This window comes from Mauremys reevesii, linkage group 1, assembly GCF_016161935.1.
Source record: "Mauremys reevesii isolate NIE-2019 linkage group 1, ASM1616193v1, whole genome shotgun sequence".
NCBI lineage: Eukaryota > Metazoa > Chordata > Testudines > Geoemydidae > Mauremys > Mauremys reevesii.
The window spans coordinates 248,986,525-249,005,906 of record NC_052623.1 but is presented as its reverse complement, the minus strand read 5'-3'; the positions used below and the strand labels follow the sequence as shown (position 1 = coordinate 249,005,906).

The window sequence follows — 19,382 nt, the reverse complement described above, 5'->3', positions numbered from 1 at the left end:
CACAGAGACACTGCTAATTGCCATGAATCCGTCAAAGGGAGCAGGGACAAAATGGGAGAGGAATAGGCGCAGGCTCTACCTTTCCAGTCAGAAGAATGCTAAGGTATAGATCCCCATCTCCCCAGGGAAATACGCACACATATGCCATGCTGCAGAACCACAAACCTGGTTTCCTCCTCTCTGGATACTCTGTCTTGCTTATGCCTTTGCTAAATGCACAGTAACATACCTGTATGCAGTTTGCCTCAAACTCCAACAGATCATCCTATTGAACAGGTTGGCGCAACAATATCCTAAAACCAGATCTTTACCATGAAGTGAAGAATGTCCCAATGGCACATTTCTGTAGTAACGTTACAGCCAGTAAAATTTACTCTTGAGACATGCAATTCCCATTGCTAGAGATTGCGAGCATGTTTTCTAGAGGGACAAAAATATCCTACCCTCAGAACAAAGCAATACACACATAATGCCTGTGCACAAGGCAGTGACAACAGGACCTCTGTACAATGCCAGGAATCTGGCTTATTGTTGAAACTGACTGGTTGAATAATAAATCTGAAATCAGCCAATCTTATGCTAACACCATCCGCAGCAAAAACAGTAAGAATGATAAAGTTAATCCTGGCAAATGTTGCTGTGGTTCTGAGTCTGTGATCTGTATGAGGACAGTTCTATCTAAATGGTCTTCCTACCTCTCGCTTGGATTTCTGAGAAGATCGTTCAAGAACGTCATCACTGGAGAGGTCAGAGTCCTCTGAGAAACTCAAGTGTCGACGGAGCTGCAAATCTGAGAAAACAGACCAAAAAAAAGAAAAAAAGACAGAATAGGATGACAGGTTTAGAAGAGTAGTCACTACTATTGTGTTTCTCTCTGACTCTGCAGATACTTTTGAGCTTGGCCTTGCTCCTGTTTGACTTACACTTCTGAAATAGTTATCACAGTCACACTTCACTGCTGCGATATCTGGGAATATCGTGCTCCCAAAAGCACCGCTCCACAAAGCGGCACCACAGTGTGGAATCACTGACTGTGGGGTTTCCTTCTAAGGAAGCACCACCTTCTGAAGCAGGTAAATTTGAGAATGATGTTGAACAGGGTAAGCACAGCTTCCTTTCCCTCCAGCCAGGTCAACATTCCTACAAAGAGGCTGAGCATTTGGATGACAGCAGCAGGGATTAAGTCATTTTGGCCAGCTCCACTTTTGTACGAGTCAAAAGAAATGACAGGTACCTCTGCTTTGGCCCATGTTTACAGATAACTGCTTTACTATGTCTCAAGAGTCTCAAGTTGTCACCAAAGTGCTCTGAGTGGACCTGATGGCAAGTGGCAGATCTATGATTGATCTCATGATCCCTGCTTTTTAGAGCAGCAAAGAGCTGGCAGGTCCCAAGTTACACAGGGAGCAAAGAGGAGGGGAAGTAACTATACCTCCATGCCCTTGAGCACCCATTTACCTTTTAATTAATGAAGGGACATTTATGTCGGGCTCTAAAACATTGCATAGTCTGCCATGGCAGATTGAAGGGAAGTGAACTGATGGTCAAAGCAGGGAGCCAGGGTGGGAGTTAAAGCAAGTCTGAGACGCGGCAAACTCCTCTTTTGGGTCAGGTTAAAGCAGAAAAATGACTAGTTCTGTAGGCTGGTACATATGAAATGAACAGTAATATGCCAAATTTGCTATTTGACAATCTGTTTCTCCCATTGATATGCTACATATTTTATAAACAAACGTGTGTACAGTTCTAATCCCATTATTCTCAAGGGCAATCCTGATTTGCATGTTAGGCAAAGGAGAGTGACTCAGAGGTATAACAGTGTGGGGTGGCAAGCTGGGATTACTTCATTTCAGAAGCTTTCCAGCTGCAGTGAAAGTACAGTGTGCAGACAGGCAGATGTACTATACCTGCTGCTCTAACCATTGGCGAGACCTTGTGCTTCCCAGAGTCCACTGTGGCACCGCTTGAGGGAGTGCTAGGGCAGGATTTGTTATCAGTCTTTTTCTTCTTGTCTTTCTTATATCCAGAGAAAACAGACTTCCACAATGATCTGGGCTTTGTGGCTTCCTCGGCCAGCCCACCGGATTTGTCAGAAAGCCGGCTGTCATTCTTGGATTTCTTCTCCTTTTTGTTCTTACGAGGGGAGAAGAGAGAAGTCCTTTTCTTACTTTTCCCACTGGAGCCCTCTGAGGAGGTGACGGACCCTTCGGGCCCAGCAACGTCAGCAGGGGGGGAGAGGAACCTTTCATTAGCAGCATCATGTTTCAGTGTGGGGCTCTCTGCTACTTTCATGGCCAAACGTGCTGAGGACTCAAAAACCCTCTCTTTGGGCTTCAAGGGCATGGAGGAGGCTTTTCGTGCCTTGGTGGCCCCAGCAGCTGCTTCCAGATCTTTCATTTTACACAACTGCTTAGCCATGGCATCCCGCAATGCCTGACTCTTTACAGACTTCTCTCTGGCTCTCATTCTTTCCTCAGCTAGCTCCTTGGCTTCTGGAGAGATTTGAGGCAGCACTCTCTTTCTTTGGGTCGCTCCTCCTTCCATTGATGGTGGTCCACCATTCTCTTTGACCAATGGCAGGTGAAGAGGTTTCTCTGGCCTTGGCCTACTGGTAGGGGGTGTAAAGAACTTCTCATGAAGACTTGTATCCTCAGTTCTCTCATCGTAAGTGTCTTCCACATCATCAGCAAATGGAATCTCATCCACACTCTCCACAAATGACTTCCGCACTTCTTCATTTGAGACCTGGGTTGACTCTTTGGCAGGAGGGTTGCGCTCATAAGGTGAGGGTGCAGGAGGTGTTGGTGCTGGTGCTGGCTTAGACTCTGTCTCATTCTGCCAAATTGTCTGATGCCTCTTTCTACGCAAAGTTGCTGGTGCTTCATTTTGAGGAGGTGGTGGGGGAGGGCTTGATGGTGGAGTGAGCATAGTGGAGTCGGATGTATTGAAGCTCTGGCTGGCCAATGTCCTCATGTTGGATGAGCTCCCATGCAGACCCAATCCAGAGCTGCTGGATAAGTCTCTCTTTACTTCATTGGAACTCTTCAGCTCTTTGTCTGAGGGAGATTTTGGAGTCAGCAGAGACATCTGCTCACTGTCTAGTTTGGACATGATCAGCCTTCTTGGGGCAGGCTGTGGTTTTAGAAGCTGGATCCCCTCCTCCTCTGAAACACTCAGTGGAGCTGACTCAAGGGCTGAGACAGTGAAGCTAGGCTCTGACCCTTTGCTTCTGTTCACTGGAGTGAGACCCAGACTCCTCCGGATTTCAGCACTCTTCATCCAGAACTCCTCTACGAGGTTATTCCGTTTCAGGGCTTCTTCTGCAGTAGTAGGGCTCCCCAATTTTTCCACCTCATTATCTTGGCTCTTTAGGGAAAGCTGGGCCAGAGGGGTGGATGTTAAGGCTGGTACGGACTGAAAGCACACTGGAGGTTCCACTGGAGATGGAATGGATGCTTCAGCAGATGGCAAAGGCTGGGAACAGATAGGCAACTGGGCAGAGGGGGAGGATGAAGCCAACATAGGTGTTGCTGCCTGAGACTGCACTGGTGATGTAGGTGTGATGGCTTCTGGCAATGCAACTGGTTGGGACCGTATTGGAGAGAGAGAGACAGAAGGGCTTTTAACTTTCTGATCTTCAAGGATTTCATCTTTTGGACTTTCTTCAAGGAGGAATGGTTCAGGGAAAAAGCGTGTCTCTGGAGATTTGTCCATGCAGGGAAGTGCCGTGAGGGGATCTTTTGCCTTCTATGGAAATGCAGAAACAAAAGAAATGATTATTAACAGTCCCTAAGCACCTTCAGAGGGATTTAGAACACCGCTCCATGCCTCAGGCTTTCAGGAATAAGGGAGTGATAACTTAAGCTTCAATATATGAAATTTGGCATCCTTCTCCAGTGCATGGAAAACCAGTTGGGATCTTTCATCAAATATTGTTCCACTCTGTAAGCTGTCTATTCTGCAAGTTGATACGACAAATTTAATTTTGGAAAGAGAAGGAAAGTACATTTCAGAATACCCAATTCCACTTTACCCCCTCCCACCTCCGAGTGGCCCCTCCATCAGAGGAAGGTTCTTCCAGACCTATTCCATATTTTGGCCAGAGCTGGCTAGGGTAGAGTAGGGTTGTTTCTCAAAGGCATAAGGCATTCCTTACCTGGATGCTGCAGAGCTCCCAACCCCTAATCATCTGAGAAGTCTTGGATTTCACTTGGACCTGCTGCCACTAGACTGCTATGTCACCCAGGCAATGTATTATGTTAAAGAGTTTAAGCTGTTGACATTTCCCCATACAGATTTACTGTCTGGAGAGTGTCAGCTACAGAAAATGTTATTTTCAATGCAAGATCTCCAGGGCAGAGTCCTTGTCTACCTGTATGCCTGGACAGCACCTAGCACAAAATGGCCCTGGATCCTGACTGCAGCATTACTATAAAACAAATAATAAATATGTCTGATAGCACCATTAAAAGTGACAAGAGGAAATCACTCCATTCCCTTCCAGCATGAATGCTGTCAGCAAACCAGCCTGATCTCACAATTTAAGTATAGGCTAGAGAATCTAAGGCCTGGTCTACACTACGCGTTTAAACCGATTTTAGGAGCGTTAAACCGATTTAACGCCATACCCGTCCACACTAAGAGGCCCTTTATATCGATATAAAGGGCTCTTTAAACCGGTTTCTGTACTCCTCCCCAACGAGAGGAGTAGCGCTAATATCGGTATTAGCGTATCGGATTAGGGTTAGTGTGGCCGCAAATTGACAGTATTGGCCTTTGGGCGGTATCCCACAGTGCACCACTGTGACCGCTCTGGACAGCAATCTGAACTCGGATGCAGTGGCCAGGTAGACAGGAAAAGCCCCGCGAACTTTTGAATATCATTTCCTGTTTGCCCAGCGTGGAGCTCCGATCAGCACGGGTGGCAATGCAGTCCCAAATCCAAAAAGAGCTCCAGCATGGACCGTACGGATGTGATCGCTGTATGGGCAGACAAATCTGTTCTATCAGAGCTCCGTTACAGAAGACGAAATTCCAAAGCATTTAAAAAAAATCTCCAGACAGAGGCCACAACAGGGACTCAGCTCACTGCTGCGTGACAAGCGTAACGGAAAGCCAAAGAATCAAATGGACGCTCATGGAGGGAGGGAGGGGGGGGCTGAGGATGCAAGCTATCCCACAGTTCCTGCAGTCTCAGAAAAGCATTTGCATTCTTGGCTGAGCTCCCAATGCCTGTAGGGTCAAACACATTGTCCGGGGTGGTTCAGGGCACAGCTTGTCAATTTACGCCCCCACCCCCACCCCCAGAAGGAAAAGGGAAAAAAATCATCTCTTGACTTTTTTAAATGTCACCCTATGTCTACTGAATGCTGCTGGTAGACACGATGCTGCGGCAGTGAACTGCAGCATCCTCTCCCCCGCTCCCTGGTGGCAGATGGTACACTATGACTGCTATCCATCATCATCATCAGCCTGGTGGCAGACGGTACAGTGCAGAAGGACTGGTATCCGTCCTCGCCATCAGCCCGTGAGTGCTCCTGGCTGGCCTCAGGTGAGGTCGGCCGGGGGCGCCTGGGTAAAAATAGGAATGACTCCCGGTCATTCCCAGTAGATGGTACAGAACGGCTGGTAACCGTCTTCATCATAGCAACTGGGGGCTGAGCTCCAACAGCCCCCGCCCTTCATGTGTAAAGAAAGGATTCTGTACTGCCTGGACTATCATAGCAGCAGGATGCTGGGCTCCTCTCCCCCACACTGCTTAATGTCCTGTCTGGACTATCACAGCAGCTGGAGGCTGCCTTCACCTCATTTTATCTCACTAACAAGTCACTGTTTCTTATTCCTGCATTCTTTATTACTTCATCACACAAATGGGGGGACACTGCAACGGTAGCCCAGGAAGGCTGGGGGAGGAGGGAAGAAACAGGCGGGGTTGTTGCAGGGGCACCCCCTGTGAATGGCACGCAGCTCGTCATTCCTGCATGATCTGACACGGAGCGGCTGTGCTCTCTGGTTCTCTGATACACTGGTTCTCTAGTATCAGAGGGGTAGCCGTGTTAGTCTGGTTCTGTAGAAGCAGCAAAGAATCCTGTGGCACCTTATAGACTAACAGACGTTTTGCAGCATGAGCTTTCGTGGGTGAATACCCACTTCTTCGGATGCAAGTAGTGGAAATTTCCAGGGGCAGGTTTATATAGGCAAGCAAGAAGCAAGCTAGAGATAATGAGGTTAGTTCAGTCAGGGAGGATGAGGCCCTGTTCTAGCAGTTGAGTGAAAACCAAGGGAGGAGAAACTGGTTCTGTAGTTGGCAAGCCATTCACAGTCTTTGTTTAATCCTGAGCTGATGGTGTCAAATTTGCAGATGAACTGGAGCTCAGCAGTTTCTCTTTGAAGTCTGGTCCTGACGTTTTTTTGCTGCAGGATGGCCACCTTAAGATCTGCTAGAGTGTTCTCTAGTACACTTGCCCCATATTCTAGGCAGGACTGATTCTATTTTTAGATACCATAAAGGAGGGATTGACTCGGGGAGTCATTCCCATTTTTGTCTTTTGCGCCCCCGGCCGACCTCAGCCAGGGGCACCCATGACAGCAGCAGACAGTACAGTACAGAAGGACTGGTAACCATCATCTCATTGCCAATTTACAATGGCAGCAGACGGTACAGAACGACTGATAACCGTCTCTGCTGTCATGCAAAAGCAAATGAATGCTGCTGTGTAGCGCTGCTGTATCGCCTCTGTCAGCGGCATCCAGTACACATACGGTGACAGTGACAAAAGGCAAAACAGGCTCCATGGTTGCCAGGGCAATCCAGGGAAAAAGGGCGCGAAATGATTGTCTGCCGTTGTTTTCCCAGAGGAAGGAATGACTGACGACATTTTCCCAGAACCACCCGCGACAATGATTTTTGCCCCATCAGGGACTGGGATCTCAACCCAGAATTCCAAGGGGCGGGGGAGACTGCGGGAACTATGGGATAGCTATGGAATAGCTACCCACAGTGCAACGCTCCAGAAATCGATGCTAGCCTCGGACCATGGACGCACACCACTGAATTAATGTGCTTAGTGTGGCTGCGTGCACTCAACTTTATACAATCTGTTTTGCTAAACCGGTTTTTGTAAAATCGGAATAATCCCGTAGTGTAGATGTACCCTAAATCAAACCCCACTGGCAATTTAGTAAGTAAATAATCACAAAAACAAAGGACATAGCAGTTAAAAATAAAATACTAAAAAAAATGGAAACAGGGAATGATGACTTCAACATTTTTAGTGTCCCAAGTTACTAAGAAAGATTTTCCAAAACTAAGAGTTCTGCTATATTTACATTCAATCATCATGAGAGAAGTTCTTTCCCATTAAAACATCAAATCAGCCCATGCATCTGTCATAGTGTTCTTGTTGCCTTTTCCTACAGAGCAGTAGCATGGGAAACTGATTTTTCTAAATGAAATGGCACTGAAACGAGTAAAACATAAACCTGGGGTGTCTCAATTATGACCTTTGTCTTCACTCAGCTTACACACAAATGAATCTGACAGGGCACTGCTGTGGAGGGAACTCAGGGCAGGTCCATACTCACCGCGCGGGTCGACGCGGTGAGTTCGACTTCACGGAGTTTGAACTATCGCGTCTGATCTAGACGCGATAGTTCGAACTCCGGAAGTGCCGCGGTCGACTCCGGAACTCCACCACTGCAAACGGCGGTGGTGGAGTTGACGGGGGAGCCGCGGAGTTCGACCCCGCCGCGTCTGGACGGGTGAGTAGTTCGAATTAGGGTACTTCGAATTCAGCTACGCTATTCCCGTAGCTGAATTTGCGTACCCTAATTCGAACCCCCTTTTTAGTGTGGACCAGGCCTCAGAGTGACTGAGCAGACTCAAGCAGGGACTGGACAATGACTATTTTGCTGTTGTATATATGCATGATACATAATTCCTGCTTGCTACACAGGCCCACTGAGGGTCCCCAGTAACTTTCTTTGCCTTTAGAGTTAGAGACTTGTGCTACTGATCAGCTATTGCACTGTGAATTTCTTCAGAGGAAAAAAAAAGTGGCTTGTTTTCTTTTAAAATCTAAATGAAACTAGGTCTCAAGAAGTCAGAGGACAATGTACATTATCTAGATAAGAAAAAAGAGCTAAAACTATCACTCAGTCATACAAGCTGTTTTACTAATCTAGAGAGTACAGTCCCTTAATTGGTATCAACATAACTTTGAAGATCACCAGGAACTCTTACCTCTATTTGTTCTGCACTGGGACTACCAACTGGGGACAGAGGAACAGCGGTCTCATTGGGTGACCAGATTGGGGTGGAGGGTTTGCATGGATCTAGGGAAAATGGAGAGTGCATTAAAAACCCCCACAAACAAGCCCTTTAACATTCTAAATCCATGTGAAGCACAGTAAACAGTGAACAAATCACTAGCCCTTTACATTCTGGATGAGTCCTCTGGAGTCTGAGTATCTGTATGTGACCCTAATGACACAGGCAGTTAGCCCAAAAGCACCCATAGGGATCTGAGAGAGGGAACAACTGGTTCTGTGGGTTCCCTGATGCTTTGGGAAGATGTAGCTCATGGTATCACAACACCTTTCTCAGAACACAAATGCAAACACATGCAGGGCATTGAGAGTATTGGCATGGTTCAAATGTAACTGAAGAGATTGCTTTCACCAATAGCTCAGTTTGACAATTCAAAGAAATGATCAGTCTTTCTGGACTGCAAGATACAGAGATTAAGTATTTACCTTCTGTCAGACTGCAGGGAGCAGTGGCCTCTCGCTCATCCTCAGAGACTTTCAATTCTGGCTCTTCCATGTCCCCTTGAGGTAAGTGACACTCATCTTCTGCATCAGATGGGGTGTCATCTGACCATCTTTGATCTGGGGGGGGGAAAAGAAGATGACACAGATAGGAAGCAATCTTGGATGCAAGCCCATAAGGACAGCCATCTATTTCCTAAATCTTTCTATTACTCTTCCTACCCCAGCACCTAACTCTTCTATTCCTTCATTACATGCTAACTGGGGTCACTTAACTAGTTACTAATGGGGATACAAATAAGTTCCCTAGTTTGTTTCATACTTTCCACAGTTATGCTGGAAATTTTCCTACATCTCCCAATATGTGCAGTTTCTTTCATGCTGGCAAGAGAAGGCTTTAGAGTCAGTCCTACAGCCTTTTCCCACATGAACACTCCTTTCATTCAGAAAGATTATAATGAGAGTAAGGACTTCAATTGTTACAAAGAGGAGGGAGAAAAATTGTTCTTAACCGCTGAGGATAGGACAAGAAGCAATGGGCTTAAATTGCAGCAAGGGAGGTTTAGGTTGGACATTAGGAAAAACTTTCTGTCATGATGGTCAAACACTGGAATAAATTGCCTAGGGAGGCTGTGGAATCTCCACCACTGGAGATTTTTTAAAAGCAGGTTGGACAAACACCTGTCAGGGACGGTCTAGATAATATTTAGTCCTGCCATGAGGGCAGGGAACTGGACTAGATGACCTCTTGAGGTCCCTTTCAGTCCTAAGATTCTGTGATAAGACTGGGTCCTCTAACAGAGTGGTTGCGAGCAATGTCTTCCAGAATCCATGGCACTGCAGTTCTTCATCTCCATCTCACACTTCAATCCCACTTTTCTTTCTCTTCTGCACTGAGCTCTCACATATACAGATCTGTTCTGACTGGATCACCCTTATACAAGATACCTGCTTCCCAACATGACTCTGCTCCCATAACAAGGTCTAATGATGCACTGTGGTACTGTACCATCATCCAGCTCTGCACCCGTGTCTCCATCTTCGCCTGCTTCCCCTTCTGTATCTGCTGGTTCTGTGCCCACTTCATCCTCCACTTCATTCTCCTCAAATGGGGCTGGAATGCATTAAAATATTGAGAGAGAGAGAGAGAAAGAAAATCTATACAAGGGAAAACAGTTTTAAACTGCACCAAGTGCCCTGAGTGCCAATATTTACTCATTGTTTCTTCAACAAGATACTCTGACGTGCGTCAGCAGGGAAGACGCTCAACCGGCATTTCAAGCCTTGAGTCCGAGTGGTCAGGGTTTTGTGTCTTTGAGGAAGCTTTGTCACAGACACTAGCACTGCAAGGTTTTCAAGACACTACTGAGGGACTGGCCTCGTGAAGTACTAGTGTCGCCACTTCTGCAACCAAGATGTGCTTGAGACGTTAAATGAGGGTGTCAGGGAAAGCGCTAATGGAATACACTCGACTGTTGTTGCAATATAGTATTGGTACCACAAAGGAACTGCAGTTACCAACATTTTAGAGGATGTGTGCTAGTTGCAAACTGCAATCTCATATTCTGCCACAATAACTTGCCTAGCAGCAGAAACAAAGATGTTTGAGGGACCTGAAGTCAGACGAGGTGACCTGCCAGGAGGTGACTAGCCGGGGGAGTTGACCATTTGGAAACTGTTTAACTCTGTGCGGCTGCAACATTCTAGAAGAAACAGTTTGGTGGAGCCCAAACTGCAGTGCAGATACCCAGGACCTGGATGTATTCAGATATTTTAATGTGAATAACAGATGCATAAAAAGTCTGTTCTTGTTTTCCAGAGCCCAGAATCTGCCTTACAGTCTGAAGGGAAGATTCATGAATTTATAAACCCAAAAAGGCATTTGACAATGTTACACATAAAAAGATTTAATTCCAGAGGGGAGCATGAGGCCCCACCAGGATGGCCTTTAATTTACATTATTAAATTATATTTCACATATAACTTCCTCAATTGTTACACCTTATCCCATCTCAATTATTATGGATGGGTGTTGGTCACACAGCTTCAAGGTCTTTCCATAACTTCAGGCAGAATCTTTTTTGCTTTAAAAACATTTCTAGCTTTACCCATAGCACTGGCAGACTGCACAAACCTGGGCTACATTTTTGGATTTATGCACATAATTAGCACAACTGTAGGCTCAAATGACATGTTAGACATTTAAGTGGGTTGCTGAATGCTCAATTATTGCAAATGAGCACACATTCTCAGTAGTCATGCTGCAAACTATCTGCACATAATGCTAAAATTCTGGCTCCATAATGATGTAAACAGATGTCAGTGCTCATTTCATAGCCTACCTGGGACCATTTAAATGACGACACTACTAATCATGACAGTCTAAGAAAGAGTGAGCTGGCATCTTGACATTTTCCACACACATTTTGATCTTCTCCTCTTTTTCTAGTAGAGGCTCTTTGCTTCCTTGGTCTTCCAAGCATGACACTGACATTCTGTCCTACTGAAACAAGGGTTGTCCTGCCCTTTCAACCTGAGAATTTCTTCTATGTCACATTTCCCCCCTTGGTAGCATCACGGCAGTGGAGGGGCACATGGATTGCATTTTTTTTTTAAACTGCTGTTATAAGATGCCGTGCTATCACCTAAAAGGGAGTGTGGCATGACATGGCCTGTACCCTTAAACCAGAGGCTTTGTAATACGCAGAATCTTACAGATCTACCACATGAACCTGAGTCACAGTTGTAAGGGCGGGGCTTCCCACTGTGACATCTAAAGATGTTCTTCACTAAACCAGGCCCCCCCTTACACTGATGCTTTACTGACTTGCTTGTTGCTTGGGTGTGTACCAGCTGCTGCCATTTTAGAAACAGTAATGACACAGTAACTTGTTTTAGGTAAAAACATCAAATGTGAGCAACTGTCACAAAATGTGTAGAAGTGTCACTTTCAAAAGTGTGAATATCTGACACTGGCCTGGCTATATGTATGCTGGTTTCTCCATTTGGAAATTGTGGTGCAGTGCCCTATAGCAAGGATCTAATAGATGAAAACAAATTCTTTACAATACCTTAAAAACACAAAATTCAGCAGCATATTTTATGGATGCATAGATAAGTAACACACTGGTGCACCGGGCAGCCCATTCTGAAGGACCCAGTGCTTGGGGGACAGGATAAGAGGGTGGCTGGTTATAGTTATACATATACTGTGCATATACATATGTGCAGTTAGGATGAGGAGCAAGAGGACAAAAGTTGCCACACAGTAACTGGTGAGATATACACTATGGCAGCCAGAAACTACAGATTCAGCAGTCTGTCTATGTCGGCCAACAGCCAGGACTTGACGGGGTGATGTACAGCTATCCCGTAAATGCTGCTGCCTTGCCAAAACAGTTACAGAAGCAATGTTTTAGAGGTGAGCTAATTACTCCTGTTTGCAAGGGCAATTCAGCTAGAGGTCACTGTATTTTTTAGACCCTTTTTGTGGTTTATAGAATTCAACACCCTCCCACCCCCCAAAATCTCCACACTCACTGATTTTGTAAGAGATTCTAGGGGACCACCTAGGAAGAGCAGCTGACATTTAGCATCTTTCCACTCCTTTGGTGCTTAGATGGGCAACATGTTTCAGGTTTGTGGAGCGTGGCTTTTTCTATAGTCACTCCTGGCTCTAGAGCGTCCCTGGCTTTAGCTTAATTGACATCTTCTTTCTTGGTCTCTTCAGCAGGAAGCTGTAATTTGCTCCAGACACTGCTTGAAGCACTCTCCCTAATCTTTTCACTTACAAGCAAGCACCAAGATCCCTTTGTCAAGGGGTGGGGAAGGATGACAATTACGCCTCAGTTTATAACCCAAATCCAAATGTTAAACCTACTTTCTTCTTCTCCTCCATTACATGAAAGATGTTCTTTTCTGTATGGCCTGCCTTTGCAAGGGGTAAGATGAAAGCCCAGTTCATGCAAGAATGGACTGTGAGCGAGGCATGCATGCACACTCCCCCATCCTGGTCATGCAATAGCAACAGGGTCATAGTTCCAGTGTTAAGGTACCAGCTCAGCCGCTGAAGGCATGGAAAGAGGGCGGGCAGGGTTATTCTGAATTGGCATAGAATGAATATCACCAAACTACCTCCAGAGACCGTCTCCAGCCATGCCTGCACCGCCTCACGGCGTACGGAGGGAAGGTCGGATGCTGAATTTAAAAAACAATAAATAATGATAGTAAATCAAAAGTTAGACACAAATAAGTGTATGAAATTGAAACACTAGAGAGAAATTCCTCAAAACCGAGAGCAGCAATAAAACCTAGGCTTTGTCAGATGATGGAGATTGGATTTGAGGGTTAAATTAGGATAACGAGGTATAAATACCAAATCTGCTTTACGATCCATGGAAGATAAGAGTGTTAGTGAGAGCTGAACATGTCCTCAGTGTCCTGTTTGCAGATTCCAGCCATTTTGGTCAAGCTGACAAGAGAAGCTAGAAGATGGAGTATGACCACACAAATAGTGCTAACAGAAGCCAAAGGCTGTATTGATTTCAGACTATATTGCCTGGGTTTGGATGCTTACAGGCAAGGGAGAATTCCTACTGGAGCATGAGAGATTACAGAACACAGCTTTCCTGGGGATCAGCAATGTTGTCCTGCTCCTTTAGATCTAACCATCAACTCCAGAGAGTGGTTTTGAAGTGCTCTCTAAACAGCACATGTGGATTATTGCAATGAAGCATCTAAGTTACCGGTCTGTGGAAATCCAGCTCTCAGTTTGGCCTATTCTTTGGGGAAGGAAAGATTGCCTGCTTCCCGAAGGAAGTTGTAAATGCTACGGAAGGGATTGTCTGCACCATAGGAACAGGTCAGCACAGGTTTTCCTTCACTTTACGGACAACTGTAACAGTATATCATGGAGGCAGCTGTGTCACAGAGAGAGGAGTTGGGATTTAGAAACAGGACACTGGTAGCTCACAATGCTGGAGTGAGTGGAAGTCCTTCTGGTTGACTTTTGCTTTAACCTCTCTTTGTTTGCACAAAGAAAAACAGATTGGAAAAATAAGAAGAGAAAACATAAGCTAAAAGGAAAACTGAGAAATGGCAGCACCTTTGACTTGTGGTCACTTCTGTTATCAGTGGAAGCTAAACTCACCTTAAGTATGGTAAACTTCAGGAACAATGTCAGGACTTACTCAGGGTTCTTAAACTTCAAGCAACATAGGTCAAGAATGTTTAACGCTATAACACTGAGGCCTGTGTTTGTATGATTGTGGGAGAAGGGAAATAACGATCTATCTTTATAGATCTCAAAGCACTTTACAAGCTATTATATTTATAAGAATAACTTTCCCCACCACTCAAATGTAGCCACCTTTGGGGTGAAATGCAGCACTGAATAATAAATGCACACACCAGGCAGTAAAGCCACTCCCAGCTGAAACTACAGAGGAACCTTGGGCAGAAGATAGTTACCTGGAAAGAATTTGGCTAGGGAACAAGAGTTAAGACCCCCAGCTCTTAGAACAAGTACCACGTGATTTTTAATACCCACAAGCAGTCAGGACTTTGGTCTTAAATTTCTTTGGAAAGACAGCGCCTCTGTAACACAGTTCTCCTAAGATCATCCTGGGACATTGGTTTGGTACAAACTTGGAGGAAAGACCACCACCTACTGAATCAAACACCACAAAGTTTTGGTTCTGGTGACACTTGGGCTTTCCTTACAGCTCTCCAACACTAGGAAAGTAGGCCCCACCCTGCTTAGCTCAAGATACCTGACAAGATCACAGTCCCAAGTGTGGGAATAGTGTGGAAGGTGAATCACAATGAGATAGATGAGAGATGTTGGAGAGAGTACTAGCATTCTCTATTTTTTTTTCCTTCTCCAAAGCGACCTTATAAGCAAAATGGCATCTTGAAATGGTGACTCACTTGGCTGAAAAAACATAAATACTGACAAATCTCAATACAAAGAGCCAAACAGCAACTGGCTGGCTCCTTGGGCCCTCTGTGCTCTTTACCATTCCCTGAAGATACCAGGCCCCTGCCAGATGCAGATACAAAGTTTGAAAAGCAGCAGAATATATTCAATATAGACACAAAAACTATTCTACCCTTCAGAATAAGTAACTTTTGTTTTTCCAAGGCCTGGATGCCTCATCATCCCTATCCTGAAGGAACACAACTGGCTGAATTGTTTCCTCTCAAATCCAGAACCTTTAAATCCGTTATCAGGGGCTTGCAACCTGCAATATCAAATGATTCCCTCCTGTAGCAGAATGTTACACAGAGTCTAATCAGATACACAAGCCAGGAGAGTTCACTATGCTGTGTTGACTTAGAAAACCAGTAACTTAAATGGAGACCAACCTCAAAAGTAAAACGTTTAAACAAGTGTTTAGTTTCAGGAAGCAGAGCCTTTGAATCATTGTTCACCCTTCTGAAGAAGGCTGCACTTGAAGGGAGCAGAAGCAACAGAGTTAAACAGCTGCAACTGTGATCTGGGGATCGATGCAGCGGGAGATTACCTCTGGAGGTGGAGGACTTTGAAATTGGGACCATTTTTTCCTCCTCCTCTTTCTCGCGGATGTGTGTCCAGTGCACATCTGCCAGGATCTCCAGGGGATCAATCGGATTTACAATCTGCCGTAGCCTCAGGTTTCCAGCTAGCAGACCGAGGATGAGGCAGATAAGGATGTGGGTGGGAAGGGAGGAAGGATAGGGTGGAAAGAGAGAAAAAAGAGGAAGAGAAAGGAAACACACGACAGGAAAGGAAATATAAGGAAAGAAAAAAGAAAATATTACTTGCCAAGATCAGTTTGCCAGACAGACAGACAGACAAAGCTTGGCATCACGTGTGCATGCATCTAGAAACACACAACCGTTCATAATCCTCAGATTCCTGCTCCACCCTGAAGCTGAATAATGCTAGACCACAGGCACACACTACCTCTATTGCAAGCAGCACCTGGCATGGAAGACACTCTCTGAGCATCCAACTAAGCTTTGGCAGGTGATCAATTAACAGAAATTTCACCCTTATTCAGCCTATTCAAAATGAGTATTACCCTATGTATCCTGCTGGCAAAAGGCATGGGGACAGTCTGCACTGTGGGCTCAATTCCACAGAACAAAGAGTCTATTCACTCCCCAGTGGCCCTCAACATTGTGGAAGTGAACTTTTTGGGGTTTGAATCACAACTTTTCACCCAGGTGTGCAACAGAGAAACCATAAGATCTCCCTTTGCCGGCTGCCCTCAGAATGACCAGCTGCATGCAGCATTATATTGCATTGGATTTTTGCTCAGTTTAAGGCTTACAACACTTTATTCAGAGCATTCTAGCTGTGTTGTTGGAGTAGTGAGTGGGTTGTTCAGGGAGCAGTGTTATTTTACAAGTAATATCAGCATTCTCATTGAAAATAATGAAAATAACCTCTTCTCTCCTTCAAAGGGGGTTTCCTTTGACAAAAGTGTAGGTGCATATGGCTAAGCACTTTAGAAGGTATTTTGTGTATTTGAAGGTTTTCAACTAGACAGTTTGATTCATCCACCCTGGTAGCAATTCTCTTAATTTCCCCTTTGTTGTTGGTTTCTTTGCAGTGCGAAGGACCCTGGGAAATTTGATCGTGGGTTCTCCTCACCATTTTCCTGCAACAAGGTATACAGGATTCTCCATGGCTGATCTGGCCACAGGTTGCAGGGTTTTATATTCTGGCAAGCTGCTTTCTCCACTAACCACTCCCCACTCATTGGCATGCAGTAGACACAGCCGTTCACACTGCAGGGCAACAAGCCGTCTGTCTCTGCACAGCAATGAGCCAACCTTCACTGAATGCATATTGCCCATGACGTAGGGCAACAGCCCAGGCTCCATCTCAGAAGCCTGGAACTAGGCCTTTGTAAAAAATGTACTAGGGAAGGACTGTCACACACTAGAATAACCCACGGAAAGCCTGGTTTGTGGAATCATAAATTAGGACTTTGGCCTCAGAAATGACTGTGGTATCACACTCGGCACTATAACCGTAGGAGAAAACTGTTATTGAAGGAAGAAGCACTTATCTAAGCACAAAATTATTTGGTAGTTAGTCAAAGGGGCAAAAGAAAGCAGAGAAATGCACAAAAAGGGAATGGGATTCAATTTGAATCTGTATATCACAGTTTTCTCAGTGTAACGATCCCTCTTCGAATCAGCACAAAACGTGACCCTACCAGAACTACTGGACATCCAGAAGGGAACAAGAGAATATTCAGGAGTGGCTGATAGGGCCCAAGTCACTAGCCAACAAATGGAGCAGTCTGATCTTTCCTCATCGCACTTGTATTCCAATGCTCCCTCATGCAGGCTCTGAGATCAGTAGAGTTAGTGTTTACACCACACCACACAGCTGAGTTAAAAGGTTGAGGATTACCAGCAACAGCTGGAAGTGGGAAGAAATATATAGTCACTCAGCAAGGCTCACAAAGAGCAGGTCCCACTTGATCTGCAGGGATTATTCCATATTATAATATGGCTTTGTAGCCTGACTGTCAGGGTCTTAAACAGGCATGACATCACCAAAGAAAGGCCCAATCAGAATGTAGAACTGGACCAGACACAGGTCTGACATCACTAACTTTATTATCTGATTATTTCTTTTACACAATAGGTATTGTAGTGTACTTGCTACCCTATATGCTACCACTACCTTTCAATGGATGGAATCAGAATTGTTCAAGTGTGTGTCACAGGCTCTGTACTACTACAGCGAATAGATTCTCCTTTATTTCAAGTGCTAGGAGTCTGTCATTTACAGCAGGAGGATCTAAGATCTCAGGTGTTTAGTGGTCAGGTTATACAGCACAATGAGAAGCTAGAAATAGATGGCATGTGTTTCTTACAGTATCCATAAACTCATTAAGGAAATGAAATTGGAGCATAGGGAGAGACCCTTAATTTTAATGATTTTTTTCCATATGGAAATGACATGCTTTTGCTGCAAATGCAGCCATAGCTTGCACCCGCTGGTGCCACCTCACCTGCAGCACTTTGCATGCTGCTTTACATTTTACTCTTATGGCTTGCCTACATAGACATTGCATTAATTTAAAAACCAGTTTAGTTAAACCCATGCAAACTCCAGTGTGAATACACAGTCATATCTATTTAAACCAGGCTATATCAATGTAGCTTGCTCCTGTAAATTTACCAACGTAAACTAAACTGATATAAGCCAAACTTGTACCAGTTTAAGTATATTCGTATCAAAATCACTCCTTTATTTAAACCTGCACATCTGTGTGTGTAGACCAGGCCTTACTTAAGAAGCAGACCCCAATTCAGCTTTCTCAATAATGTAAAACTGTAAAGAGCCCGGCCACCTGTGAAGTACTGGGGGCTGGCTAGAGGGCAAACCTGGTGTTTCTCTGATGTCTGACCACGTGAATGCAGGCTGAAGGTGTGACAATCAGAGTCCAGACAACCCAAGAGGAGAACAGAGGGTCTGGAACCCCAAAAAATAAGCCCTTGAATTGACTGTATACAATGTTACTGTGCTATAAAATATGTTGAGTAAGGTCTGCTGTGAAAGCTGGTAATGTTTTGTACTCGATGGTCATTATGAAATATGTATACGGACTGTGGTTATGAATTTATGGGGAGACACGGGACTGGAAAGGATGTTGGTGTCACCCTGCAAGGAGTAACTAGGCTGGCAGAAGTCAGGGTGAGACCTTTATGCTTGCAGGCTGGCTAGTGGTGTCAGGTCTCTGAGTAACAGCAGCACAGCATTAAGGCACCAAAGGTTACAGGGCAGGCAGTAACACAACCCCTTACTAGGCTAGGTGACCCACAAAACATCACAGAAGGATTTCAAATGGCTGCTGCTGTGGCTTCCCCCAAGGCTGGCCACTAAACTTCACAAGAAGCTGGACCCCTTAGTTCACCGTTACATGAAAAGATAATTTGGTGAATTCCAGAAGAACAGCGTGTTTCCTGCTCTAGCTTCACTGCTGCACTCAACAACACTTTAGGAGTGGCTGGGCTCTCTCACAAATTGACTTTTGAACTACACAGTTTAACTGGAAGCTGTTCCAGTATTCCCAAACCTGCTCTTTGGGAACAAAAATTAAAGCGGGACAGCTGCTAGAATAGAGAAGAGTGGAAGTTAAGGAAAAAGGCAGCAGTCACCCCTATGTGCCCGTGCTCTCTGGCCATCTGGTTACCTTCAATTCTCACCATCAAAAATGTTAAATCAGAGGCTATTTAACATTCCAAACTGAACTTTTCCATTAGAAAGTGAGTGTTGAAATTGGCCAAGGGACCCCAGACTTCTGCTCAAAGCACAACTAGACTCCAGGGGAGAGCAAATGATGGGTCAAGAAAGGCTAGGAATAAAAAATATTTATATAGACTGTATGTATAATTTTCAAAAGAGGAAAGAAAGAGGTTGATATTTTCCCATATGATTTTCTCTTATGCCCCCCAAAATATTTCAGAATGATGCATATGTTGCATTAAAATACTAAAATTAGTTTCAGGCAAAACAGGAACTATAAAATAAAGGAAGTATACTATAAAAGCAATCAGCTACAAAAAAAGACATGCAACCCTGGCTCTCTAGTGCACCCATTCAT

General features: G+C 44.9%; 1 protein-coding gene across 6 annotated transcripts in view; it reads right to left on the bottom strand.

The window, feature by feature from the left end:
- Positions 1 to 19,382, bottom strand: part of MICAL3 (microtubule associated monooxygenase, calponin and LIM domain containing 3) — a 261,040-nt gene that overhangs the window by 39,820 nt on the left and 201,838 nt on the right. For 3 of the 6 annotated variants that reach the window (XM_039545905.1, XM_039545919.1, XM_039545950.1), the window contains 6 exons: positions 15,294 to 15,431; positions 9,779 to 9,883; positions 8,755 to 8,889; positions 8,243 to 8,334; positions 1,908 to 3,747; positions 696 to 790 (listed from right to left, as the gene is read on the bottom strand). In XM_039545905.1, the coding sequence (XP_039401839.1) occupies positions 696 to 790; positions 1,908 to 3,747; positions 8,243 to 8,334; positions 8,755 to 8,889; positions 9,779 to 9,883; positions 15,294 to 15,431 (2,405 nt within the window). Of the gene's footprint in view, positions 1 to 695; positions 791 to 1,907; positions 3,748 to 8,242; positions 8,335 to 8,754; positions 8,890 to 9,778; positions 9,884 to 12,903; positions 12,967 to 15,293; positions 15,432 to 19,382 lie in introns of all 6 variants that reach the window. The other 3 variants (XM_039545944.1, XM_039545912.1, XM_039545923.1) reach the window with 3 other exon arrangements.